The 26,822-nt window shown below is 42.2% G+C and overlaps 2 protein-coding genes and 1 long non-coding RNA gene across 12 annotated transcripts in view; 1 reads left to right on the plus strand and 2 right to left on the minus strand.

The window, feature by feature from the left end:
* Positions 1 to 3,690, minus strand: part of LOC133373642 (beta-1,4-galactosyltransferase galt-1-like) — a 38,496-nt gene extending 34,806 nt beyond the window's left edge. For 2 of the 4 annotated variants that reach the window (XM_061603544.1, XM_061603543.1), the window contains exon 1: positions 3,353 to 3,636. The gene's annotated coding sequence lies outside the window, so the exon portion shown is untranslated. Of the gene's footprint in view, positions 1 to 3,352 lie in introns of all 4 variants that reach the window. The other 2 variants (XR_009759726.1, XM_061603542.1) reach the window with 2 other exon arrangements.
* On the plus strand, positions 1 to 26,383 carry LOC133373644 (uncharacterized). Its single transcript, XR_009759728.1, has 3 exons — positions 1 to 129; positions 5,785 to 5,900; positions 26,069 to 26,383. It is a non-coding gene; the product is annotated as an uncharacterized LOC133373644 (long non-coding RNA).
* Positions 12,840 to 26,822, minus strand: part of RALGPS1 (Ral GEF with PH domain and SH3 binding motif 1) — a 226,143-nt gene continuing 212,160 nt past the window's right edge. For 4 of the 7 annotated variants that reach the window (XM_061603531.1, XM_061603536.1, XM_061603535.1 and 1 more), the window contains 5 exons: positions 23,420 to 23,525; positions 21,790 to 21,882; positions 21,515 to 21,620; positions 18,811 to 18,902; positions 12,840 to 16,975 (listed from right to left, as the gene is read on the minus strand). In XM_061603531.1, the coding sequence (XP_061459515.1) occupies positions 16,946 to 16,975; positions 18,811 to 18,902; positions 21,515 to 21,620; positions 21,790 to 21,882; positions 23,420 to 23,525 (427 nt within the window). In that variant the 3' untranslated portion in view covers positions 12,840 to 16,945. The remainder of the gene's footprint in view (positions 16,976 to 18,810; positions 18,903 to 21,514; positions 21,621 to 21,789; positions 21,883 to 23,419; positions 23,526 to 26,822) is intronic. The other 3 variants (XM_061603530.1, XM_061603534.1, XM_061603532.1) reach the window with 1 other exon arrangement.

Here is a 26,822-nt window from a genome sequence, read left to right on the forward strand (position 1 = left end):
TTAAGAAGGAAAGTCACGTGTGAGTGGGATAAATAGTAATAAAGAGACCTGACAGAAATATGCAGTATTCAGAAAGATAATGGGCTGCTTAGACCACTACAAAATTAAGATGGAATTTGCCTAACCATGGTAAGCATATATTTAAGTAAAAATCTGTGTAATTAAAACGTGGAGTGGTGGGATCGAGGAACAAAACAAATTGTATACTTTCAGGCAATAGTTTAATCTGATCCTTAAACATTGGGTATCCGATTAACAAATGGCTTCTAAATGGAATAAACTGCAGCAGAATTAGGGCTTCCATGTTGGCAGCTAAACTCCTGAATTTCTTAACGTGAAGTTCCCTTTTCTTAGCACACAGTGTTTAAATTGTCTTAACCTTTCTAAGAGGAATCATTTTGACAATGAACTCAATGGGACTTGTTTCTGAATAGGTATGTATAGAATTGCGCAGTGATAGTTATGAACAGCAACCTTTTGCCTTGATTTGTTATTTGTAAGCGATATTCCTGTTTGCCATGTTCCCAGCTGAAATGCTGTGAATCACTGGGGTGGTTTACCAGTCATGCCAAGCCTCTCCCTTCCCTTGTGCTTCTTGTTTTTGTCTGTTGTTTGTGCCTGCATGGAAATTGCATCTTGCTGTTACAGCTGACCTGGCTAACAGTGGTTTGCAGGATCCCTCCAAACCAGGAATGCAAGTCAGGATCAAAGAGTAGACTGTAATCCGTTTTGGAAGAAAGATCAAAATGTTTTCACGGTTTACACTGAGGCAACTTTAAAAGGCTGCACCTGGGAAAACTTGCTGGGGGAGGGGGAAGTGTTCATCCCTGTGTTGAGATTTTGGGGCTCACAAACCCATCTTTTCCCACAAATCTATTTTCCTGTCTTTATGAATCTCACTCAGGGAAGTTTGTTCTGAGTTACTTTGCTCTACAATTCTACAGCCAGCACACACCAACAACTTAGTGAAGGCCACTTGCACTTGCTATCCTATGTTATGGCTTCAAGCCTTCTGGCAGAAAGAACACTGATGATGCGCAAAGCAGGCTGATGACACTTGTTCAGCAGAATGCAAGGCTGAAGCAGGGGGACCTGGAGACTATTGTAGAGTATTCACAAAGAGAAATTTAAAACTATTGTAATTGGGACTTAGCCAGCAAGTGTGAATGATGGAGTGTGCCATATGTGGTGTGTTTCCTGCAACCTCACTGCCTGAGGGTATAAGAAACCCGTGTCTAATGTCTATTGCTGGTTGACCCCCCAAAATGTCCTCTGCTTCTCTATGCAGACGACGCAGCCCTTCTTGCCTTGTCTCCAATAGGCCTTAAAAGATTATTCCGCACCTTCATGACCTACTGCTCTCTAAACTCATTACTCATAAACTTCCAAATGGACAATTAATGGGAAAAAAATTGCCCAGGTTAGACAATTCAGGTACTTGGGGGTCTTGTTCCACTCCTCCCTATCCTGGTCCCCCCATATATATTCGGCGATGCAAACTGCCAGGAATGCAATGAAAGCTATCTCACACTTTTTTTATACTAGAGGTGGACAGTACGTTCCCGCCGCTTCTCAGGTTTTTAAATCAAAGATTTTTCCTCAACTTTTGTATGGTGCCCCCGTATGGGCCCCAAGTTTTAATCCTAAAATTGAATCCTGTCAACTTTTTTAAGACTAATTTTTGGAGTCCCACGTTGTGTTCCTGCCGCAGCCCTCAGGCGGGAGGCTGGTTTACCTTCCCTTGAATTCCATGCTTGGGTATTAACTTTTAGATATTGGGTCAAACTAGCCTATACAAATCTTCCCCCCCAGCCACTTACATTTTCTTTGGCGTGATCCCTTCTCAAGTTCGTGGTCCAAAGCCCTCCTTGCTAAACTGGCTTTATTAGGCTTCTCAGTGGATTATTTATCCTCACTGGATCCTGAGACAGCCAGATGGACCATAGAGACTCGATTAAAGGACACTTACCTTCAAAGCTCCTTGACAAATGTGACTAAAACTAGCTCTCCCTTATACTCCAATTTAAGTTTCCCCTTCCCCAATTCAGCCCCCTATCTGGAATACCTGACTACACCTAAATTCCGCCACGCCTTCTCTAGGGCGCAGTTTAACTGTATTTTTTCCTCACTTATTGTGGGTCGATACCAGGGTACCCCCTTTGACCTCCGTTTTTGTCCCTGTAATACCGTAGACATTGAGTCCTTGTCTCATGTCCTTTTTGTTTGCCCTTATTATCGCATGGCACGTTCCAGATACTTAAATCCTATTTTAATAAACCTTCCTGGCAGGTCCAGGATAGTTTTATTGCAATATATTCTGGACGGCAAGGACAAATCAATAACCTTATCCGTCGCAAAGTTTATTTTTACTGCCCAACGGATTCGAAGGAAGATCCTCCCTCCCTCCTAGTCAACCAGGCTATTCTATTATGAGTAAAGTCAACTGTATATTGTATTTCGGGTCTTTGACCGCAAATAAACTTGATTGATTGATTGCTGGTCGACCCCACTCATCTTGCTGATGGGTGTGAGTGCTCTTTCTTTCTTCTTAAAATAAAACATGTTTTTGTAGTTTTACTCCTGGGCTGCTGTCTGTTGTTTTTACAAATGACCAGAGCGAGAGACGGACTGGGTTATCTCACAACACCTGTAAGTAAGCGACTCTTGAGTCAATAGGATACCCTTATAAGGTGTCCTCCCCCACCTTGTAACAGTTTCCTTGGGTGCAAGGGGCCAGAGCAGTGAGTAAACTGGAAAGATTTTTTTCTAGTTTGGATTTTAATTTGAGCTGGAGGAGAGTTTGGAGGCTTTTTTCTTTTTTTACCTCTCCTTTGAGACACATATTTTCAAGCCCATAAAGCTCATTTCTGGGCCTGGGCCTAACAACCTGTAATGCAAATCTCTAATGCAAATAAATTGAATAATATTTATTCTCTAAAAATACCAAGCACAGTCCACATTACTTCAACATAATTATCTGCCATAACTGTATTTATGCAGTTCATAAGAAAAGCCATGGTTACTTTCAGTAAAAGTAACCACAGAATGCAATCAACCTGGCACCCCCCTCCTTGGGGTAAAAAAAAATATTATATTATTTCTTTAAAAAGCTAATCAAAGAATCTTGTCATTCTCTTGCATGTTTTATGATTTCTGATTATTTTGTTTCGGTTGGGGAATAAAACAAAGGAGTTAATCCAAAGGGGCTTTGAAGAGAGAGGCTTTGAGTGGGGATCTAGAGAATAAATATTTTCTCTATTGATCTTACATGCAGAAAGCGACCAGCTCTCAAAATGCCAAAACAGGAAAGAGATGCAGAAGTAATCTAAATAATTACAACGCTCATACTCACATGTGAACTGTTTTATCCCTGGCAGGAGAGGGAGATGAAAATACAGAGATCAGTTTTAATTTCCCCAAAATTCTTCGAAGGTACGAAACAAGCTAACAGCAAGCAAAGCATGTGCTTGCATGGCAATATGGAGACCTCTGTGCGCTCCCTGAAGTGGCTGCATATCCTGCTGAAAGAAATGACAGGAAGATGATGTACAGGAAAGAACTGGAGCACAATATTGCAGAAACAGCTTACTGGGAGCAGCCCAGTCAGTTCCTCTAAAGTGCTAGAATGAAGCTGCCTCGAATGGGATGCTGACTTAGACTTTTTTAGGCGTGGCCGCTGTCATACTGTCGAAATGTACAATCTCCACCCCTCACTTGCTGCCTCTGAACTGCTTGTATGATAATATCTTAGAGAATGTGTATGATGTTAATAATTAAGCATCTTCTGAGCAATTCAGACTATGGAATTTGGAAGCGAATATCATTTGTCAAAAAATGTTAGGAAGACTATCAATTGGTTTCCAAGCAAATCAAGAACCATACATAAAAGCTATGAAATGGCAGTGTTACATTATATATTTATTAAATATATTTAGAATACTTCTATCCCACTTTTTGACTGGAGTTCCCATTAGCAGGTCACAACTCTCATAAAATGTAATACACACCCTATTTTGGGATTTTAGGTTGTTTTAACATTGTTTTTAATGTTATATTTTAAAATTGTTGTAACCTGGATGAAGGGTAGGTAATAAATGATGATGACAATTACAATAATCCTTGAACAACATTTCATATAGCACAAACATAGTCCAATTGTTTACTAAATAATAGTAATATTTATGGTTAGCCAGTGTCTGATGCAGAGCTTGGAAGATTACTTTTAAAAAGGAATAAATTGCAATTACTCTTACATGGCCCCAAAAGGAATAAATTACCATTACAATTACAATTGTTCTGAAAGGAATTGATTACCATTACTCAAAAGTTGTTGTTATGTGTCTCCAAGTCGACTACGAAATATGGCGACCCTATGAATCAGTGACCTCCAAGAGCATCTGTCATGAACTACCCTGTTCAGATCTTGCAAGTTCAGGTCTGTGGCTTCCTTTATGGAATCAATCCATCTCTTGTTTGGCCTTCCTCTTTTTCTACTCCCTTCTGTTTTTCCCAGCATTATTATCTTTTCTAATGAACCATGTCTTCTCATTATGTGTCCAAAGTATGATAACCTCAGTTTCATCATTTTAGTTTCTAGTGATAGTTCTGGTTTAATTTATTCTAACACCCATTTATTGGTCTTTTTCGCAGTCCATGGTATGCGCAAAGTTCTCCTCCAACACCACATTTCAAATGAGTGGATTTTTCTCTTACTCGCTTTTTTCACTGTCCAACTTTCACATCCATACATAGAGACTGGAAATACCATGGTCTGAATAACCCTGACTTTAGTGTTCAGTGATACATCTTTGCATCTTACTCAAAAGTAATCACTACAATTACACTTAAGTTACCTTAAAAAAAACCCTTGAATGCCTACAAGGTGCTGGCCTTAGCTGCTGCCCACTAAGTTGCCTAAAACAACATTAAAAATAAACACACACACACAGAGGTAGTAGAATACTTTTTATCCATAAGATAGCAGTGGTGGTCTCTCCACTGGTAAGGGAGGTGGGGAGGGAGGCAGAGGCCACTACTTAGATCTTTGCATGTCAAACCAAGTGCACCCCTCCCAGCCAGCCAGCATAATCTCTCTCACTAAACCACTTCCTGGACCCTGCTGTGCCAGCAACTAAGGCACAGCCACCCAAGCAAACATTTTCCCGAGATGCAAAAAAGTTAAAACACTGCAAATACAGCAAAGTAGCCAGGGAGGACAGTGGAGGCTGCTTTGCGTGCCAAGTGCACACATGCGCGCATGCACACACACACACACACACGTCATCTTTCACCTTCACAGTTCTTTATTCTGCTCCTGCCTCCTTCTCTTTTATCCATGTTCTTTGCCTCTGGCTTCTTTCTCCCTCCACTCCATTCTTCTCCACCACCATCCATTTTTTTAAACAATTGTTTTCTCCGCTCCACCCCCATCTCGCACTCCACCTCCTCCTTTGTCACCTCCTACCCACCCAGAGAACACGAGGGAAGAGCGACGCTGCACAGAAGCCCAGTTTGAGGCACATGATTTTCATCCACAAATCAGAGGAGCAGACGACTTTCTCTGCCCCCCCCAAGTAATGCCCCAAAGTAATGCTGGAAAATTGCAATTACTCCTCAGAAGTAATAAAATTACTCCTCGTTCTGTTACAATCAAAATGTAAAGGAATTACCCACTCGTTCCTCTAAAAAGTAATAAATTACAAGTAATTTTTTTTGTAACTAATTACTTCCAAGCTTTGGTCTGATGGTGCCTTCACCTGCTTTCATCCTGCTTCTCCCTCACAGGGCAACTGATGGTCCCAGGGCCTTTTTAAGACACTGAGAGGCTTGGGGCAGAATGTTCATTTGAGGCCCTTCCCTGTCTCTTCCTCCTCACAGCACCTTCCCTTAGCTGGAAAAAAGTAAGTATGCATTTGATACTTAAAAAAAAAAAAGCTGTATTTGACATCGGAATATTAAAATTTTATGACTAAAGTTAAAAAAGATTACATACAATGACAAACTACATTCAGAATTTTTTTAAAAAATATATTTCTTTTTTCTACTTTTTTTGTCAGCAAATTCAGAGATGCGTAGTGTCCCTTTCTGATTCTCTGGCCGGTTGTAAGGGTAGAGGACCTAAGAAAACTATGTCAGTGAGAGTTAAGAAAAACAGGTCACTGTTATAATGTATAATGGTGCAATAAAGGGTGCAGAAACCCTGGACGGCACTCTGGTAGGTCTCTGTGAGAACGAGGGATGGAAAGATCTGTCCATTTCGGCTCTCTCCGTTTCTCACTTTTCCAATGTTAAATTCAGTCCTCTACATTTCTACAGCGATCTGCAATTTTTTTCAAAAAATCCTCATGAAAATTCTCCACCGTTTTAGTGCGAATTTCTCCAAATAAACACACTTTTGTGGGCAGTTTTGACAAAGGTACACATTTTTGCAAGCCATTTCTCATCGCTTCATGCCCTTTTGCATGTTATTTTCGCTCATGTATTCATTTTTATGCACACTTTCCCCTAATAGATGCATTTTTTGTAAATGTTGTTTAGTTGGCAAACTGCATCCCAAAGTTCTAAGAAATGCGAATTTCGAAGGATGGCTGTGTTTTGGTTCTTACATTGTTTCAGAAATCGCAAATTTGATAAATTCTGCTTGAAATGCGAACTGAATCGAAGTTTTCACCCATCCCTAGTGAGAACACAGGTGTCTTTAGGCACTGCAGTGAGGTCCCTGGGCCTGAAGTGTGTGTGGGGTTAGTGTGGTGCATTGGTTTGAGTGTGGGACTGAGAGTTGGGAAATCCAGGTTCTAGTCCCCACTTGGCTATGAAGCTCACTGGGTGACTCTGGACCAGTCACTCACTCTATTTATTTATAAACATATTTGTATACCACCATTTCATTTGAGAGAGAAAAAAAACAAGTGTTTACAACAAATAAAAACTGTACAATAAAAACCACTCAAAATATAGTATAGTATCAGCTACTGCAGAAAGACATCTTCTTAATTGCCTGCGTAAGCCTGGCAGAACAGAAAGGTTTTCAGCAGTTGTTTAAAGGTTAAAACAGAAGGCGCCTTCTGAATCTCTGCTGGCAGAGCATTCCAGAGAAGTGGGCCAATTACCCTGAAGGCTCAATTTCATGTTGATTTTAAATGACCCTTGCCTACTCTGGGGGGAAGACCAGTGTTGCTCCTGCAGATTATCTCAGTGATCGAGCTGGGATATAAGGGTTCAGGTGGTTCCCTAAGGCACCTTGGACCTACGTTGTTCAAGGGTTTGTAAATTAATACAGGGATCTTGAACTTGGCTCAGTAGTAGATGGGCAGCCAGTGCAGATGTTTCAAAAGATGTTTTAAGCCACCTTGGCTTCCTTGGAGGAAAAAAGGCGGGGTATAAATACAATAATTAGAAAGTCTGACTGTGATTAGGTTGAGTTGCTACTATTAGCACTGCCTGTGGTTGCAACCATCTTGCTCATGCTGTTATGACGCTACCACCAGTAGAGTTTGCTTTGCGATTTTTTCTCTCCATTAGGTTTATGGAGCTCAGGTTAGTGGGATTCTGAAAGAAAAGAACTGGCAACAATGCAGCAGTATTGGTGTGGCGCCCTCCATGTGTGAGGCTTTGGACAATTGTCCTGTCCTCTCCCCCCTCCCCGTTAAGAGGCCCTGGATAGTCTTGGGGTGAAGGAATGGACAGACTGTAAATAAATATGTATCCTAGCAGCTTCCCCCTCATGGTAAAGGGCAGCTTTACTGGGGTAGTGGTGGGGTATTTTCATTAGGACTGTGGTTCAGGTGGGTTAAACTCCACCACCCACACGCTGCAGCTGCAACTAAGAGCTGCCTTCCTTCCTGTGGCTATGATTTAACCAGCCACCAGAAGATACATGAAATGTATGCCTATATTTCATGTATCAGGAGGCTTGGCTTTTCAGAAGTCACATTCCAGTGGTGGGCAGAGCCAGAGACAAACATGGGTGAAGCAAGAAATGTAAATTTAACCTTTTCAGTTGGGTTTCAGGCCTGGTTTTGGCACAGAAACAGCCTTGGTATGATGACCTCTGTTGGGAGAGAGCCAGGGGGAATGTGACTCTGTTGATTCTCCTTGATCTCTCAGCGGCTTTCGATACCATCGACCATGGTATCCTTCTGGGGAGACTGGCTGACTTGGGAAGGGAATGGACTGCATGGCAGTGGTTCTGCTCCTACTTGGCAGGTCGGCTCCAGAAGGTGGTGCATGGGAACATTGCTTGGCACCCTGGACTCTCCAGTATGGGGTTCCACAGGGGTCAGTTCTGCCCCCGATGCTGTTCAACATCTACATGAAACGTTTGGGTTCGGTCATTCGGAGCTTTGGAGTGCATTGCCATCAGTATGCTGATGACACGCAGCTCTATTTCTCCTTTTCATCTTCTTCAGGTGAGGCTGTCAATGTGCGGAACCAGTGTCTGGCTGCGACAATGGACTGGATGAGGGCTGATAAACTGAGGCTCAATCCAGACAAGACTGAGATGCTGCTAGTGGGTGGTTCTTCTGACTGGATGGTGGATGTCCAATCTGTCCTGGATGGGGTTGCACTCCCCGAGGGAGCAGGTTCGTAGCTTGGGGGTTCTCCTAGAACCATCTGTCACTTGAGGCTCAAGTAGCCTCAGTGGCACGGAGTGCCTTCTACCAACTCTGGTTGGTGGCCCAGCTATGCCCGTATCTGGACAGGGATAACCTGGCTTCAGTTGTCCATGCTCTGGTAACCTCCAAGCTAGATTACTGCAATGTGCTCTACGTGGGGCTGCCTTTGAAGACGGTTTGGAATCTGCAGCTTGTGTAAAATGCAGCGGCCAGATTGGTAGCAGGGACCAGACGGTTCAAACAGGGCTGGCTCCAGGAATGCCGGAGCCCTTGGGCATCAGCTTGCCCTGGCCCGCAGCGTGTGCGTGTGCGTGCACGTATGCACACACGCGGGGGGCCTGCCCCCGCCTACCTGTCTGCTGTCTTTTACCATTGCCCTTAATGAAGATGGTGGCCGCGGTTTCCCTAAGGGGATGACGCCTCCGCCACCATCTTTGTAGATGGCACTCATGCGTGCTACGTGCGCATATCTCTGCCATCAACTAAGATGGTGGCAGGGGCTTCAGTACCTTAGGGAAACCGTGGCCGCCATCTTCGTTAAAGCCAATGGTAAAAGACAGCAGACAGGTAGGTGGGGGGAATGGATCATGGAAGGGGAGCAGAGGGGCGGCTGAGGGGCCCCCTCTAGCTCCAGGGGCCATCGGGCCAGTGCCCCACCTGGCCGCCCTTTAGAACCAGCCCTGGGCTTGAACATATAAAACTGATTCTGGCCCTCTTGCATTGGCTGCCTGTATGTTTCCGAGCTCGATTCAAGGTGTAATAAATAAGTAAATGTGTACAATAGGCTAGTTTCTACACACACTCAAGATGCTTTTAAAACTTTTTTTAAAAAAGATTTTTTAAAAAGATGTTTTGTTTTAATATGTTTTCGAGGATGTTTTGTTGTAATATATTTCAGTGTCTGCTTTTACGATGTTTTATAGTGTTTTAGTGCATTTGTTTGGCACGCTGGGCGCCTATTGGGGGAAAGGGTGGGATGTAAATCAAATAAATAAATAAATTGCACCCATCTGTCCTCCATCCAGGTATGCAAGAGGCATCAACAGAGTTTAAGCACATAATTCTAGGTAGGCAAGAGTCAGCTAGAGAGGCCCGGAGGGCTGCATTTGGCCTCCAGGCCTGAGGTCCCCCACACCAGGTATAGGGAAATAGTTGTCTTTCATGCTGTTTCTTCAAAGCAATGGCTCCGGCAAGAACTATTAGGACAGGAAAATAGAATTGGACCAGCGATCCATCTAGCCCAGTTTTGTCTACGCTGACCAATGGTGGCTTTCTAAGTTTTCAGACGAGGCTTTTCTACCAGCCCTACCTGGAGATGCCAGGGATTTAACCTGGTCGGGCGAGGATCAGGAGTCTGTATCATTTGGCACCTGCTGAGGCCCACGCCAAATCAGGGAGTCCACTGCCGATCCCTAGAGCTGCTGTGTCTCCTCCTCCTCCTTGCTGTTGCTGCCTGTTCGTCTGCCTCGTCTGAGCATGCAAGGAACGACAGAAGTGAAGGGCTGGAGCAGCAGCGGCCACTTGACTTGTACTCTGCCCTCTGGAATGCTGTGTCGACTGGGGCCAGAGGAAAAAGGCAAGTGAATGGTCAGTAGTGAGGAAGAAGGGGAGCCACTGAGAGTATTTTGAACAATAACTCGGAGCTGGCACTGGAACCGGGACCTGTGCCATAAGTGTTTATCCGAGATGTTCTTTCCCGAAATTGTTAGCTCAAGCATACACTTGGATTACAGTGAACAATAGAGTGCTGTCCTGTCAAATGCCTTTCAGAAAATAAGACTAAAACTTCCGGCTTTGGGTCATCCTCAGGACAACCATGTGACAGCTCTTCAATACGAATGAGAGTTGTTGCTTATGTAGACAAAACAGCGCCAGCTCTTACCGGGCCCCCATACACCCAAGATTACATTTTAAAAATCCTCTGTCATGGTTGCAATCCACATAATGAACATAATGTGTAGTTAGGCCCTCAGTATCTTGTAGGCAGTAGTTTAGAGGCAAATTCAGAAATGCAGGGTCCCTTCATGATAATCACAGCCACCGCCGCCACCCTTTTTTGCTGCTGGGTTCAGAATGAGATGCTTGTTAATGCCTTCTCCCACGTCCCTAGGAGCCAATAAGCAAGGAAAGGGGAAGTGTTAGCTACTGAAAAGAGTCTTTTCAGTGCCTGACTCACCTTTTGCTCTGATTGGCTCCAAACAGCAGGAAAGGACAAGGAAGCATGTTAGGAGACTAACGCTCCCCTTTTATGCTGATTGGGTCATAGGATGTTGGAGACACAGGGGCCCTGCTGGGACCTTGTTCCCCAAAAGACACCCCCCCCCCGAGACCCTGCACGACTACAGCCCTGCCTGGAGGAGGAGGATGGATGATGTGAGGTAGAATAGCGAGAGTGTAACATTGTTGTCACAGACATAAAAGCAAAGTGATGTCTTTACCTCAAGAACTATACAGGGATATAGGAAACTGCCTTATCCCGAGTCCGAGCATTGGTCCATCTGTTTCAGTATTGTGTATGCTGATTGGGAGCAGCTGTGTAGGATTTCTGGTTGGAGCCTTTCGCAGCCCTACACGGAGATGCTGGTAATTAAACCAGGGAGCACTGCATCAACACAGATTACCTTCCCAAGCCACGGCCCTTCCCTACCGAGCATGTTAGAGCAACTTACCTTCATCAGTGTTTTGATCCTCTGTAGGAGGAGGATCACATTTTTCTAACCTGGGTTCATCCAATCAAGCTGAATGATGGCAGATTCAGGACTAACCGGAATATGTCTTCACACAGCATATAGTTAAATTGTGGAATTTACTATCGCAAGATGTGCTGATGGCCACCAGTTTAAGACTCCTTTAAAAGGGGATTAGCCAAACGCATGGAGGATATCAATGGCTACCTCTAGGATCAGAGACATCATGTATCTGGACACTAGTCTCTGGGGAACAGCAGCAGGAGAGGGCTGTTGCGCTTAGGCCCTCCTTGTATGTTTTCCCATGGTCACCTGGGAGGTACTACGGGGGACATGATGCTGGAACAGATAGGCCTTGGGTCTGTTCTTATGTCATCTTCCGAGAAAAGGTTTTATTTGTTCATATAAAACAGTAGCCAACCAGATGCCTCCAGGAAGCCTGTAAGTGGAACATTATACCAAGAGCTCTCTCCCGCTGTTTCCCCGCCACCATCTGATATTCAGTGGCATACAAAAGGCTTTTGCCCTTTTGTCAAGGACAAAAGCCTAGGTGTGTTGACAGTTGCCTTGGGTACACAGCTATTCAAAAATTAAAGTTGAAATCTTTAACAACACTAACCCTGAACATTTTATAGGTTTTGGGAAATCTTGGGCAAGATGCTCTCAGTGGACCAACTCCTCTGAATGTGGCTTCCTCCATCTTACCTCTCGCTGCCCATTTGTTTTCCCTCTTCCTCTGAGCCAAATCCACTCAGCAACCAGGGGAGGAAGTGCAAGGCAAGCTGCGGGTGCTGCGGACCCCCAGGGATGTGGGCCCATTGCAAGTGCCTGATGATGCCGATTTCTGACTTTCATTGTTGTGGATTCTAAGTAGAACTTTGGAAGAAAAGCCACTTCCAATTCTTGGCTCTGCCTATGGCCTATAATTTCCCCACCACTATAGGTGGTTTCCAGGGGGGAAGCTTATTTATTTGGAGACTGTTCTCGACTCAGAGAGGAGGCAGGTAGCATTACTAATGCTAGCTGGGAGGTGGATATGAACCTTAGGCTCCCCAGCCCTTTTCTGCTGTACCTGGAGAACAGCAATTTGTTGGAGATGGGTCGCTGCTGATGTGGCAACATTAAAGGGTTCTACTCCCTTTGGGTCATTCCTTTGGGGAGTGATAAAGGCAAAGGCACTCACCCTGGGCAACTGTTTGTGGATGGGCTTGCTCCTACGTGAGAGATTGGAGTAGCCAGTCCATGTGTGCATGCAAGAGAGATTTAACTGGCTTCCAAGTGAGAGGTACAATGCTGGGAGCTGCATCTGTGGAGACAGCATGAATACAGCTCACGAATGCAAACCCAATCTGATGGGTACTTCACGATTTGGTATTTTATATGGTTGTGATAGATTTATCGTATTACGTTATTTTTTCTTATGTATTAAGATGTTGTTCACTGATTTGGGCAAATATGTGCTATACAAATAAATAATAAAATAGCACATAAGACAGGAAACGAGACCACCTGTTTTACAGTAAAGTTTTTTAATTAGTGAAACAATTATCATCAATGTAACAAGCTGAAAAATACAGCAACCTGATAGGAGACTGAGGTAACAAAATATTGTGCCAAAAACGTAAAAGACTCCCACACAAAGGTTAAAAGTTCAGTGGTTATCATGAGTGAGACAATTCACAAGAATTTTTAGAAAGAGGCCGTACACAAATGGCATGCAGGGGGCTGCTGGAGTACAGCTAAAAGTAAAAATAAAATAAAATAGTGCAACAGTTCTCACAAGAAACAAACTGAAATATTGAAATTAGTTTACATCACAATGTGACGAATGGGTCAAAAAGGGAATACTATTGTCTATGCCTCGACTGAGTGCTAATTGGAAAAACATGCATTTTGGCATTAGGTTTACTTTTAAATTACACACGCTAATAAATAAATAATAAATAATATTACCTCAATATAGCTACACAAATCATTAACAGTCATTCTGAAAATAATTTGACAGGGACTCTTTTTGCAGAAAGGCTGAACAAAGAGGCTAGCTTTGTACAATTACTCTCACAATAGGCTAGCCCCCTGATCCAGTCATCTGTTCTGGGTATGACAGGGATGCTGGTGTGCACTATGAAGCGATCCCACCCACATTCATTTCAAAGGGCAAAGCTAATACACAGCTTTGGAGCTGTTGCCACCATTGAAGTAAGTTGAGCTGCTTGCAAGCACAAGAGCTGAGTGGTGTGCGTGTAAGCACACAAACGTACCTTAGGGCACAGAATTCGTGATACCCTTTGGAAGGAGGTGATATTTTAAATAGTACCAATATGCATAACTTTAATTCACAGTAAAAGGTGCACACACACACAAATCAGTAGTCAGTAGCTAAGTAGAGCTGCATGCTTTTATAGGATGAGAACCATTTAAATGTGGACTATGCTAATAACAATTTCCATATACTGAACTAACACTCGTTTATTTCATCTTTTCAAAATACTGTGCAGCAAAGATGCCTATATTGCTGAATATTGCATCATGTTACTCCATTATCACACAAGTCATTATTGTACAGTTTTCCATGTCCATATACAACAAATCAAAACCACAGCCAGCCATTTGCATGACTGGTTCTTTTAAAAATAACCCCCCCCAAAACATTCCAAATGTGAATTTGCAGAGGAACTTTCAAGTAGCTTAATTCCAGGAGATTTTTTTTCCCTTCCATAGATGCATGCAAGTTTCATTCATTATAAAAGGAGATACCTCTCCCTATGTGTGTCACGGTGACAAGTGTTCTATTCATTCATGCAATGTCATATCAAGGCCCGTGCTGATGATTTCCAATCCCAATTCCATTTGGTTGAGGAGATTGATGTAAAATGGTGGAGGCTGGTGAGATTTGGGAGGCATTTTTCTCTTGATATAATTCTTCAAAGGCCAATTTTTTCCTTGTTTCTCCATTCAGTAAAATATAAAGCAAAATACAGATTTGCTTTTGTACAAGTGTTTGACACTCAGGTACTAAATGTCCTGACTCAGAAGTAAGGCCCACTGGATCCACTGCAACTTACTTCCTCATAAATTTGCTTAGAACTGTAGCCTTTCTGGTTGGTAGCTGCTTTTGCCCACCTAGAAGCACCTAATAATCAAACTATTCCTTTGACATCAATAGTGTGTGGCTCATGACTGTTGCCACTGTAATTTCAGTTTGCAGTTTATACTGACTTGCTCACAAGTCAGTATGCATAGGGCATTTGCTCTTGTCTTGTTACATTAACTATGGATTACTGATTAATCATATAAATAGGTCTTGGAACTCAGTCTGAACAGTTCAAATTTATTTTGTTTAAAATATTGCTTGGCAAATGACCTACAGTTTGTTCTCTAGCCAATATATATTTTAACCCCTAAGTAACTGAGGTAAAATTTATTGTACAGGTTATTCTCGTCCATCCAGTTATTTGACCGGCAACCCTAACACCACTCTTATTCCCTAAGCAATTTGTTGGCAGCTGAATCAATGATGTATGTCTTAATTCCCTTTCTCTAGCCTTTAGGTCTTTGGCAACATGAGAATGCCTAGTCCTTGTTTTTACCATTTTCCAGAGTCATTAAATGAGGTGGGCACTGTCAGGCTGGACTGTCAGAAAGGAAGATGCTTTAATTTAATACAACTGCAGAAGGGACGACCATGTTCTCTGTGGCTTTATAATGCGTTTCTGGCTGAAGTATGGGTATTTAAATTAGGGAACAAGATGGGGTTAATTTTCTAGTACAAAATGATAGCGTTTTTGAGCACCAAGTAGTAGGCTTGGAGATTGGACTTTTATTTACCATCATGCAGTTGGCACGACATAGCTCCTCCTGTATTCTCCAGATAGGTGGCGTATGCAGAGATTTTACAAAGTCATACTCCTTCACTTTTGATGGCAGATCCAGAGAAGTGATTCATCCCCAAAAACAATTCAGATGTGTAAACTGCATCTGAGCAAGAGGGTTATTCAGAATTATATCCCAATACATTATCTGATGGTGATGGCTGATTAGGAAACCCCATTAATTGGCTGGCGCTGGAATTTGTCTTGGACATATAGATGCTCTAATACAACTAGCTCACTCTCATGGAGTTTCTGTTTCTGGGTTGAGAAGAAAACAGGCTGCCCAACTCTCTCCCGACCTAACCAAGTAAAAAGGGTGTTTCGGGACACACCTGGTTGCAAAGCTGCCTGCCTCCCCTCTTGAGCTGCTGACAAGATTCAAGAACTTGCTGCTCTTTGACAGCTAGTTCCATATTAGATTTCACTGTTAGAACTATGACACAGACATACAACATGGCAATTAAAAATATATATTACAGTTAACAACCACTGAGACACTTAACATTAAAAAAAATTTCAATAAAAATCTGCTACAAAGATTATTAAGATCCAGTCAGATTAATAGGCAATCTGTGCTTGCCAGGGCTTTCTTCAAATGCACAGCTCTGTTCATCCAAAATGACTGCTGGGTTCCCACATATATTAAAAGCTGTGCCACTCAGCTGTACTCTCCAGACATGCAGTGGCTGAGTGCTTGCTGACCACTGCTGATATATTAGGAAATAAAGAAATGGGAGATGACCAAAGTATTCTTTCCTCCTTTAATGGAGGCTGAACACTGACCTTCTGTGAAAGTAGAAAGGACTGTGAAGTATCAAAAGGGTGGGCTTACGATGGACTGAGTGGCAAACCCTTCCCAAGGACAGGGGAGGGGGGCAGATGCCCTATGACCTAGAAGACCTGGGTGCAGGTGACACACAGCTAGACATTTTTGATGAATAACGCCCACAGTTAAAAGAAACAAACAATTTAAGGCAAATATTTCTTTGTGGGGTGAAAGAACCCAGGTGGACCCTCAACATCAACTTGAATTCCAGCAGCAAGAGACACTTCATTTGCCTGGGCATCTTTAGTTAATTAAAAACAAAGGAGCACAACCAATTACAAGAAACACACACTAAATTACAGGTGGTTTATCTTGTGCCAAAATACATATTTCCCAAATAGCTCAGGTATAACATCAGTTTGTCCCTAGGTTTGATACAAAATCTGAGGCAGCCACATTGCCAAGCAACTCAGTGCACTTAAGGTTATAAAAACGTTGTTCCACAATGTCCTATTCTAATTGACACTTTGCAGCAAGTTAACACTGTCAATCATTTTTGTGCATTAGAAATAATTGAAAACCCAACATGGGCTAAATGTTCTTCGGTCACATAAAGCAGCTCGACAATAAAAAGACCAGATTAAAAAAAAAAAAAAGAATCCGCAGAAGATGTGATGCACAGTTTGTGGCAGAACAGAAATCCACGGTAGTCTGTGACCGCAAAGCTAAAGTCAAGGATCCTGCGCTCAGCAGGGTGTCTCTTCAACCAGTCTAAATCATCTCTCTCATCAGTGCATTGGGTTAGATCCTGTCCTAAGGACAACATTCACTTTCTGCTTTAAGAAGCTGTGTCATAATTACTTTCAAGTTACATAGAAAAGTGCTGAAGTCGCTGTTACAGACAGCTGGCTCACTTTGGAGTCTCCTCCCTCCATTCTCTTGTGGGAATGATTTTCCCATCCTGCAGTTTGGCACTTGAAGTCACACCACGCATACCGGAGCATGTTATTCGAATGACATAAGGTTTGCAGGTACCTGGCAGAGAAAAGGAAACCAGTCAACAAAATGAACCGTTTCAGACTCGAGTGGCTGGCAAACCCAAGCCATGGATGGAACGCGTCTGCTTCCCAAGACAGTGGAACCGCTCATGAAAAGAAACGGGAGGTACAAATTGGTTCTGCAAAGTCTACAAAAGCTACTTATTTATTTAAAAATCGTTGATATATCAGGATGGGAGACAGTACATAACATAAATGACCAAACATAAAACATTGTAACAGTTTAAATTAGCTAAAAACAAGGTATACAGCAGGTCAAAGAGTAAAACCTTAAAATGCCTGGGCAAATAAGTAAGTCTTGCACTGGTGCTGAAATGATAACAGTGTCCATGCCAGTCACTATTACAGCCCACACTTGATGACTTGAGACCAACCACAGCATTAGCACATTCCTTCCCTTCTGCTTTCTTTTCAAGTCTCCTAATAGCTGATCTCACATTCCCAATATGAGTGTGAGCTGTAGAAGCTGCAGTGCTTTTCTTTCGCACTGAGCGTCTAGCTATGGAGATGACATTTCCCCAGAATGGGAAACAACTGTACTCAGAAGATGCAGGAGCCTGAGGAGCGTGGTTGGTAGCATAGCAGTGTGGTTAAGTAGATATGGATTGGATGTGCTGTGCTAAACAGCTAAGCTCCAACCCACATGGCTGCATGTGGAAAATCAGACCCCATTTTAAAGAGCTGAGATATGAATGAGCCTTTTGGTTACACACAGAGTCCCTTCATACTAGAGAGCAAACAAATCAGATGCCGTGACCTTGGAGTCGAACAGTGACCAGGACACTTAGCCAGATACTATAGTGACACCAGTTAAGGAGCCAGACTGGCTTTCTGGATCAGGGACCCACTCTACAATGATGCTGGCAGGCAGGACCCTGCTGAACCAGATCTCACGGCACCAAGGCTTGTAGAGCTGGAGCCAGGACCTTCCCTGGTGCTTTCTCCCAGGTATGAGGAAGCAAGTGCCTTGCATGTTGCCTTGTCAGTCCATTGATGCAGGAAGTGCACCAGATGCACAGGAGAACTGGAAATGATAGTTAATGGAAGATGTCCTGTTCTGATCCCGCAGAGCACATGGGACAAATCAACAAGGCAGATCAGCTGTCACAGCACCAAGGAACGCTCCTAGTAAGTAACTTGCTCAACAAGGGCTGGAAGCAAACTGAGGCCTTTTGAGCCTCTGCCTGCAGCCCACCTCTCCTAGGTCCTGCCTCCTTTTTAAGAACTTAAGAGGTTCTGAAATGGCCAGCCTTCTGGCCTAAAGACAGACATTTCATCCAAACTAGGATTAACAGCTTCATGCCATGCTTTGAAGGTGACTTCCTGCATGGTCTGAGACCATTAACCGCAGTGCCTTTTCCCCTTCCCAATCCCTTCTATGTAGTGTAAACTGCAAGACTAAAGGCAGGGAATGCCTAATTATTGATATTTGTAAGCTGCTCTGTTCTAAGCTGCAGCCTTTTTTTGGCTGAAGAGCAGGGTAAAATTGCTTTAAATACAGAAATAATGAGCTGTATCCAGCTAAGTTCAATTCAGAGTAGACCCATAAATTAATGAACCTGTTAGCCATATCTATTAATTTCAGTGGTTACACCCTGAGTATGACTAACATTGGATACAACCCATAAAATAGTATTTCACATCCATTTGCAAACGACAAAATCTTAGGGAAACTTTCAAAGCTCAGATGCAGATGATGTAGCCAGTTAAAATTTGCTCAGTAGTTTTGTGATGGCAATAACCCAGTTAGGAAAGGCTTTCTGCATGAGTACCATTTTAGCTACAAATAGAAACAAAGCAGAGAAGGCTTACCTGAGGCCTGTTGCTTCTACATGCATCGTCCAAATGTTTGTGCCACAGTATAGCATGAAACCTTGAACCAGCCTGAAACTTGTAAACATTGCCTACGTTTAAAAAAAAAAAAAGTAGGAGCCCTTGAGCTTTGAAAGACACAGAACAGTACAGAGAAAGAAGCTGAAATAAGTTTTTTTTTTAAAAAAAGCTAAAGATTTATCTGGGAAGAGAACAGATCTTGGCAACAACAGATGCAGGTGACTTCTGGAGAATGGTTAGGCTGACACGCCAGAGCAATCGCCCAAGCTGATTTAAATGCCAGCCAATCTAAACTTCCTCACCAGCATCCCCGTCTTTGCTTCTACTTATCAAGGCTGGTGCTTTAAGCAAAACATTCAACATGAATCTTGTAGGTTTATAAGGGTTGCTTGAGATATTGTTTAGCATGCCGAGGCAGAAGTAGCTTACTAGCTGTGGCCTTGGCTGTTGTCATAGCAGGTGTGCTGAACAGGCAATGAGATAAGGGTGGCGTTACAGCATTACTCAGGAAATTATGAAAGACTCTGAAACCTCTCTTTTGAAGGGCAGAAGGCCAGCCCCATCTTGCTGCGGGGCACGGTTTAATGGAGGTGTGGGGAAAACTTTTCAGTCTAAGAGCAGCATTCCTTTGTGGTGAACCTTCTGGGGGCCATATGCCACTATGGGCAGGATGAGAGGCAAAAGAGGGCAAAGCAATGGATGTGACTCTTACTTTTGTATAGTAGGCTATAAGGTCAGGGATCTCTCTCTCTCTCTCTCAATCCTTCCTCCAGGCAAGCAAGGGGCATTAGTGGAACTCAAAGACACATTCTAGCCAGGCAAAATCACTTGAGAAATTTGCAGAGGAGGGTTGGTGATGGATGTGGCCTGGGGACTGGGCATGGTTTAGAGATAATCCCAGAAGCCAGAGAGAGAGGCCTGGAGGGCTGCATTTGGTCCCCAGGCCTGAAGTTCTCCACCTCTGTTTAACAGATCCTCACACAAGTTCTTATCATGGCTTCCTTTGCATTTTACATTTTTGAATGTAGACTATTACAAACTGTATTTTTCCTCTATGCCCATGTAGATTATACCGCCACGAGACTGGCTGTATACTATAGCCAGCATGGATTTTTCACATTCCGCAATGTTAAATTGAAAATATCCCCACATGGCATTCTGATGCTTCCCATAAGCTCATTTCAAAACAAAACCTTACAAAACTTATAGTCCTGAACTCAGAAACACTTGCTTAACAACCCTCTAAATTTTCATGGTGATACACAAAACAATCAGAGAGAATAGACAGTTCAAAGTCTAAAAAGAAAAAAACCCCAGAGCCCTTTTGGACTTTTTTCTGTCAGAGTTCTCATAATCTGTTGAAATTCATTAAAAATCAGCCATATTCACAGAGTACCTGTAATCCTGTTACTGACCTTGCCCCATACTCTGACCTTCATATTCTGCAGTTTAAAAGTTAAAAAAAAATGCCTGGCTGATTTTTAATTAATTTAAGAAATTGTGGCTTGAACCCATTGATAGTGTCGGGCATGCTCAGTAAGAACCAACTGTCAGTGTTCTAAAAGCCAGATTCACAGCTGCTTGGCTTGCCTAATCAAGGGGCCACACCCACACCAGACTTTGATTTCACTTGAGTCATGGCTTCCCCCAAAGAATCCTGGGAACTGTAGTTTTGTGAAGGGTGCTGAGAGGAGACTCCTATTCCACTGACAGAGCTCCAGTGGCCAGACTGGTTTAACAGTCAGCCACTCTGATTGAAGGTCTGTGAGGGGAACAGGGCATCTCCTAGCAACTCTCAGCACCTTTCACTAACTACACTTCCCAGGATTCTTTGAGAGAAGCCATGACTGTCCAAAGTGAAATAAAGGTCTGGTGTGGATGTGGCCAGGGATAGCTTTGGTTTAAATTTGGGTGGGGAAAATGCTGAAAAGCAATGATACTGTTCACAATGTTTTCCTTTCCTTCCAAACTGAGACACTCCTGATGTCCGCTGGAGACTATTCTGCAGAATAGTCAGTGCCATTATTCCACAATTATTTTTGGAGTTTTTTAGTGTAAATTTTGCAAAGTGTTGCTGTACTTCACATATTCACAGAAACAGAAACAAAAGAAAATGATTTCCTATAGGAAACTTCACTAAAATTGCAAAGTAAATCACATATTTAAAGTGACCATCTGAACTATATCAACTGTCTTAATAATGTTGCTTCCTCCCTGCTAAAACAAGATCAGCACAGCACACGCCTTTCTATTATTTGGGCTGGTTGCAGGTGTTGCCACCACTCACCATATGCTCAGAGGCACATATTACCAAATTCTTCCAAGCGACACAGGAAGCGGATTGGACTGTGAAAGACCAACACAAATTGCATTCGCATTTTGACCAATTTGTAGGGCAGTACAATATCTCAGCGAGGAGGTCAGGTCTCCTGCTCCCCTGGTGCATTCATTATAGCTGCCCAATTTCCCTGCTTTTTAAAGTTTGGTAGAAATATCTGTGGGCTATAGGTATGTTCTTAAACCACAAGGTTTTTTTTGCCTGTTAGTGAATATATACTTGTCAGCTGAGGATAACACTTCATGTGTCTGATGGTGGACTAGAGTTCACAAAAGATCATCTTAAAGGACCTTATTGTGACTCAGCACACATAGTGTGCTGAAGAAAGTTCAACTCAGTACCTACCTTTATCTGGGTTATTTAGCTGAAAAATATCAGGGTGTTCAGGATCATCTGGCAGCGCTACCATCCAGCCCATAATGGAAACCTTTTTTCCTGGAGTAGATTTATACTAGGAGAGAGAAAGGCAAGTAACAATAGAAATGAGCTGGGTTGTGCGGTATTCTGCTACCCTGGGCTGCTTTGCATTTCTGTGAACAGTGCAACAAATTAATTCTCCCACACATTTGCAGAGAAAATATGTGCTTGGTATATAGAATAAGCCAAATTGCTCTGCTTACATGCTTTCTTTCAGTGCCTCTTAACGATTTTGCTCCGAAGTATATCAGAGTAGATCCTGAAAGTGTAACCCAATATCTAGTCCATGAGGAAAGCTGAAAGGAGAAAATGAATGAAAATGTAAAAGCATACATATATCTGTATTAACTACTGAAATGAGAGGAGATTCAGACCAGCTCTATGAGGGAGGCAGCATTTACTTCGAAGATAATCATTGCCTTCACTTGATCAACAAGGTTATGTGCTTCCCCCTGCTGGTGGGCATGGATGTATTACAACTCATTCAGACAGTGCTGGTCAGTTTGATGATAAATGTACTTTCTCAACTCTTTGAACTTTGTGACTTCCTGTACACGTCTGTCCTCCTATATTTTTTACTCTTGAAGGGGTTGAAAATTACTACCAGTAGGAAATAACTGCTATATATATAAGAAAGAATCCTTGGCCTGAAGGCACAAAACGTCTAAAATCAGCCAGTCAACATGCTAGAACGCCAGAGCAAAATTAAGTTTTTGCCTGACTTCCAAACAACATCAGAGTTTAGCAGCAGGCAAGCTTCTCTAGAGATGCCACAACCAAAACAGTCCCCTCCACCTGCCGATGATCGCAGTGTGACCCAGAGGAGGACATCTGATGATTACTGCGTAAGGCTCAGGCAGGTTAATCTGGTACAGGAAAGGGCCCTTCTGGAAGTGTCATCCCACACACACACACCCCTAGCTAATGATCCCATATCTGTACAGGGCCATGTACTCTGTTACTGATAACCCAGAAGGCAGTTATCAAAACACACAGATATTTACTGCATATGAGGCTAAGTTTCCCTAGTTTACTGTTACATCTAGTGGTTCATTTTCTCCCTATCCACTTCAACTTTTCCTGTATGTATGCTATCAAATATAATCTAATGTTATACTTATAGTATTGAAAATGTGTGTTTACTGTGATATTTGTTATTGTTTAATTACTGCTGTTGTATTTTATTATGAAATAATGTTTGTAATTCTTGTTTGCTTTTGTCGTAATCTACTTTGAGCAGAATTTCTTCTTTTTTCTTTTTTTTGTAAGTCGCTTTGAGTTCCATTTTGGGGGGAAAGCGACTAATAAATATAATTATATATTTTTTCCAGTGGCTTCAATCCTCAGCCAATGAAGCAGAAAAATATTCCACAATGAACTTCCCTGACCCATAGATTGATTAATGAATGTTTCTAGGTTTTTTTTTCCTAATGCAGGATTATTAACCTAGGACCTGCTGCCTTTTGCTATAGATTTATTATTAATTTATTTATTAATTAGATTTATATACCGCCCCATAGCCGAAGCTCTCTGGGCAGTTCACAACATAAACATCCAATATACAATTAAAATATATATTAAACAACTTAAAAATAAAGTAATTATAGAGCAGCCATTCCCAACCAGTGTGCCTCCAGATGTTGTTGGACCACAATTCCCATCTTTCCTGACCATTGGCAATGCTGGCTGAGGCTGATGGGAGTTGTGGTCCAGCAACATCTGGAGGCACACTGGTTGGGAAAGGCTGCTCTATAGCAACCATGAATATTCTTCAAATTGTAATCATGGATTTAAAAACAGAGCCACTGTAGAAAAGCAAACAAAAACACTTACTGTAGGCTTCCTGCCTTCCTTTAGTAATGTCTTTCTTCTTAAGGGCCCTTCCATGGTAACAACTCCCATGGAACTCCCTGATGTGCAGCTGCAGGCACCTGTTGGGCTGAAAAAACAAATGCCAACTCTTTGGTGGGAGCAAACAAAAACAGGCAAATAATCCAGTAATTAAATTGTGCATAATTTACATAGGCCATGGTTTGTGCAATCAATATTGTCCTAAACATGGCTCTTCAAGTTTTACCACAAACTTTGCAGTTCATAACTAGTTTTATATTAGACATGTGAACCTGTATCAAAATCTTGCAGTATGTAGCCCTTCTGTTGAAGGTTCTAGCCACTCCATTCCATTCCCCTCCCTGAACAGTTAGAAGCATACCCCATTCAGCATGCTCAGTCTTCATCTTGCTATCATTTTGGGGTTCTCTATTTTGGTTTGGGGTGGGGTAAACACACTGGTGCCCAATCCCAGCTAAATAATTTAACGTAATTTCTCCTTTGATGTCTATGAGCAGTTCTCTCTTCCATCCCTGGGGACAGTTAAAGATAGCTTCTCACTATGAACCAAGAAATGACCTTTCCAGAGAATGAAATGGTTGTTTCTACCCTTTCATATCAGAGTGGCTGAAAAAGATGAAACTTTTGCTTTAAGACTTTAAAGAATGTTTTGTTAGCCATTGTAATATCTATATCTATCCATCTTAACCCCTTCCTGTTCCCAATTTCCCTGCAGCTGTCAGTTGTTTTTCTCTCTCTATGTTCCGAGTCTCTACATTCCATGCCACTGAATTATTATATCTCTTAATGTTTTGGTGCATCCCTCTCCCCCTAGGACTTTCTTTTAAAGATCTTTTTGTACTTTTGTGTATCTCGGGGTTACTCTAACCCTGCCAATATCTCTCAAGTGAGAGGGTGGTGTGGTTTTGGCTATATCAGTATGAATACAGGAAGACTAATCTTCAAACATAAGGAACAATGGAAGCACATTAACCAATTTATGACAATTGTGGATAGGAATCAGAAATCCTATGACCTTATTAAATAAAGTCAAAAGTGCTAGCCAGCCATCACTTCTATTACTAAATAAATAAGTTAGATAAGAAACACACAACAGCAGGGAAACACTGATCAGGTTAGAACTTTGCCCAGTAGGAATTTCCTTTTGAAGAGATCCTCATGGGAGTACAAACTATTCTGTGCAATATCTACAGGGATGTCTTTTCCTCAGGCCAACGCAGTTTCCCAGAAACAATCAATCACAAAGGGAACAGTACCAATTCACATTGAAATACCTTTGTTTTCAGTTTCAACCCAGTTCTAAGCAAACAGTATTGTAGCTATTTCAATAATGGGACGGTTGTGACAATAAATGCCTATGGCAATATAATAGAACAAGCCACCCTGGGTTCTCTTTGACTTTTTCATCTGCTGAGCCTGTATACCAATGGTCCCAATCCAATGTTCTGTGTGAAATATCTTGAAATGGACACGTGTTAATTGCACAAAGGACATGTGCCCAATTCCACAAGCTTGAGAATTACATTGGACTGCTGAATCTGGGGCTGGTAGTTTGAACTGCAACTACATATATTATTCACATATTTGTATGGATAAAGCACATAGCTCTTTCTAGTTTCCATGTAGGCAGCAATTTCCTTGGATCATGACCAATGTCAGAACATCAGCCTTTTTTCTTCAATTCTTATATACGTTATATCTATATCTCAAGGAATATTTTGCAACTCTACTTCAAAGCTGAGGATATACAACATAGCAGATTGAGCATGTTTCTTTGAAATAACATATTTTTGTATGGCAAATAGATCCCTTCCATTTTTACCAGGATATTTTTCTGTTTCTGGAGTAATAGAGGGGGAGCTGTGTTACTCTATCGCTGTCACAACTCATCAGTCTGGAGTCTGAGATGGATGGGACCTCAGAAGAGAAAGGGGAGATCCTCACAGACCCCAGCACATGCTGAAACCAGGAGGTTTGATGTTCCCTACTAGGGACTGCAGGGCAGCTGCTATCAAGCATACACCACCTTTGAAATCTGCCCAACTCCTTGTTCTGTGCCTTGTGGACAACTCCTCTACTATTTCAGCAGTTGTGTCCAGGGCCACGGCTCCAACACTAGCCTTTCCTCCTACATGGATAACTCTCCAGCTTCCTTGCAAGCCCACAACTCCAAGCACTCCAGCTCCTGTGTTTTTTTGTGGGAACAGGACCTTTGCTGCAAATACAACAAAGGGTCTTGTGGTGTTTTAAAAGACTAGCACACTGATTAAGGCAGGAGCTCTTGTGGGCCAGATTCCATTTGATCAGATGCTGAGAGAATAGAGAATCCCAAGACAGAGAAACATCACATTTTTATATGTAAATCAGCATACCTGAAATATCTCTTAAGAATTAAACAGACAGTACAAATAATATGGTACTACTAAAGATATTCACTGAGTATTTATTTTATTTATCTATCAGATATATCAGAGTATCCTAGCCATTGCAAGGGTGTGTACAAATGATAATGTTGAATATTTATCAAAAAGATATAAAGATGTAATGAGATGAGAGACAAATAAGGATTGAAATGGAAAATGTGCTTGTGTGAGATTAGTTAGAAGGTGAAGCATCTTTTCTTTTTCACAGGCTCACACATCTGCTCACATTACCTTTCCTGGATTTCCACCCAAAGCCTCCACCAAAAAACCAAGCCTAATGGAAGAATTCAGTAATTATGAAGAGGAACAGAAGAAGCCATGAGAAGATGCACTATAAGGAACTAATATTTTTTTCTGGTTAATCTTAGACAAACTTGTTAAAATGACTGCAAGATAATTTGCATCAGTGTGTTATTTTTCCCCAAGTCACACACATTTCTGTGCTTCACATAGATATCAGTCCAATTTGGAGAGCTCTACAGGTAGAACTACTGGTACCAAGTCATTTAACCACTCTGGAAGAGTAAGTTCTCCTACTGTTCTTTGTTATGTAAGACGGAGTACACTTTGCTAACCAAGACATTTAGATTTTGGACCCCACCTTTGCTAAAGAAAATGTTTTGCTTTTTTAAAGAAGCCATCAGAGCAGCAAACTGAATTGCGGTGATGAGGCTGGAAAAAGAAGCATCAGCTTGAAATCCAGCCTAATTCATTACACAACATGGTAACTAACCACAGTTGCGCCTAAGGAAATAGTGTGTTGGAGATAAAGGGAACCCAACCCCCCTTTTTTGTGCAGGACTACATACTATACAGCTGTTTCACAGCTCAAACAGAAGGTGTTCACTATATTCTCTGTTGTGTGGGTGCAAATGTAAATATGTTTCATTCACCACCTGCTTTTAACACGCTCGGGTATATGTGCATTATTTATATCAGAAGCTACTTTTTAAAAATGTGTA

This window comes from Rhineura floridana, chromosome 20 (assembly GCF_030035675.1).
Source record: "Rhineura floridana isolate rRhiFlo1 chromosome 20, rRhiFlo1.hap2, whole genome shotgun sequence".
In the NCBI taxonomy this organism is placed as follows: domain Eukaryota; kingdom Metazoa; phylum Chordata; class Lepidosauria; order Squamata; family Rhineuridae; genus Rhineura; species Rhineura floridana.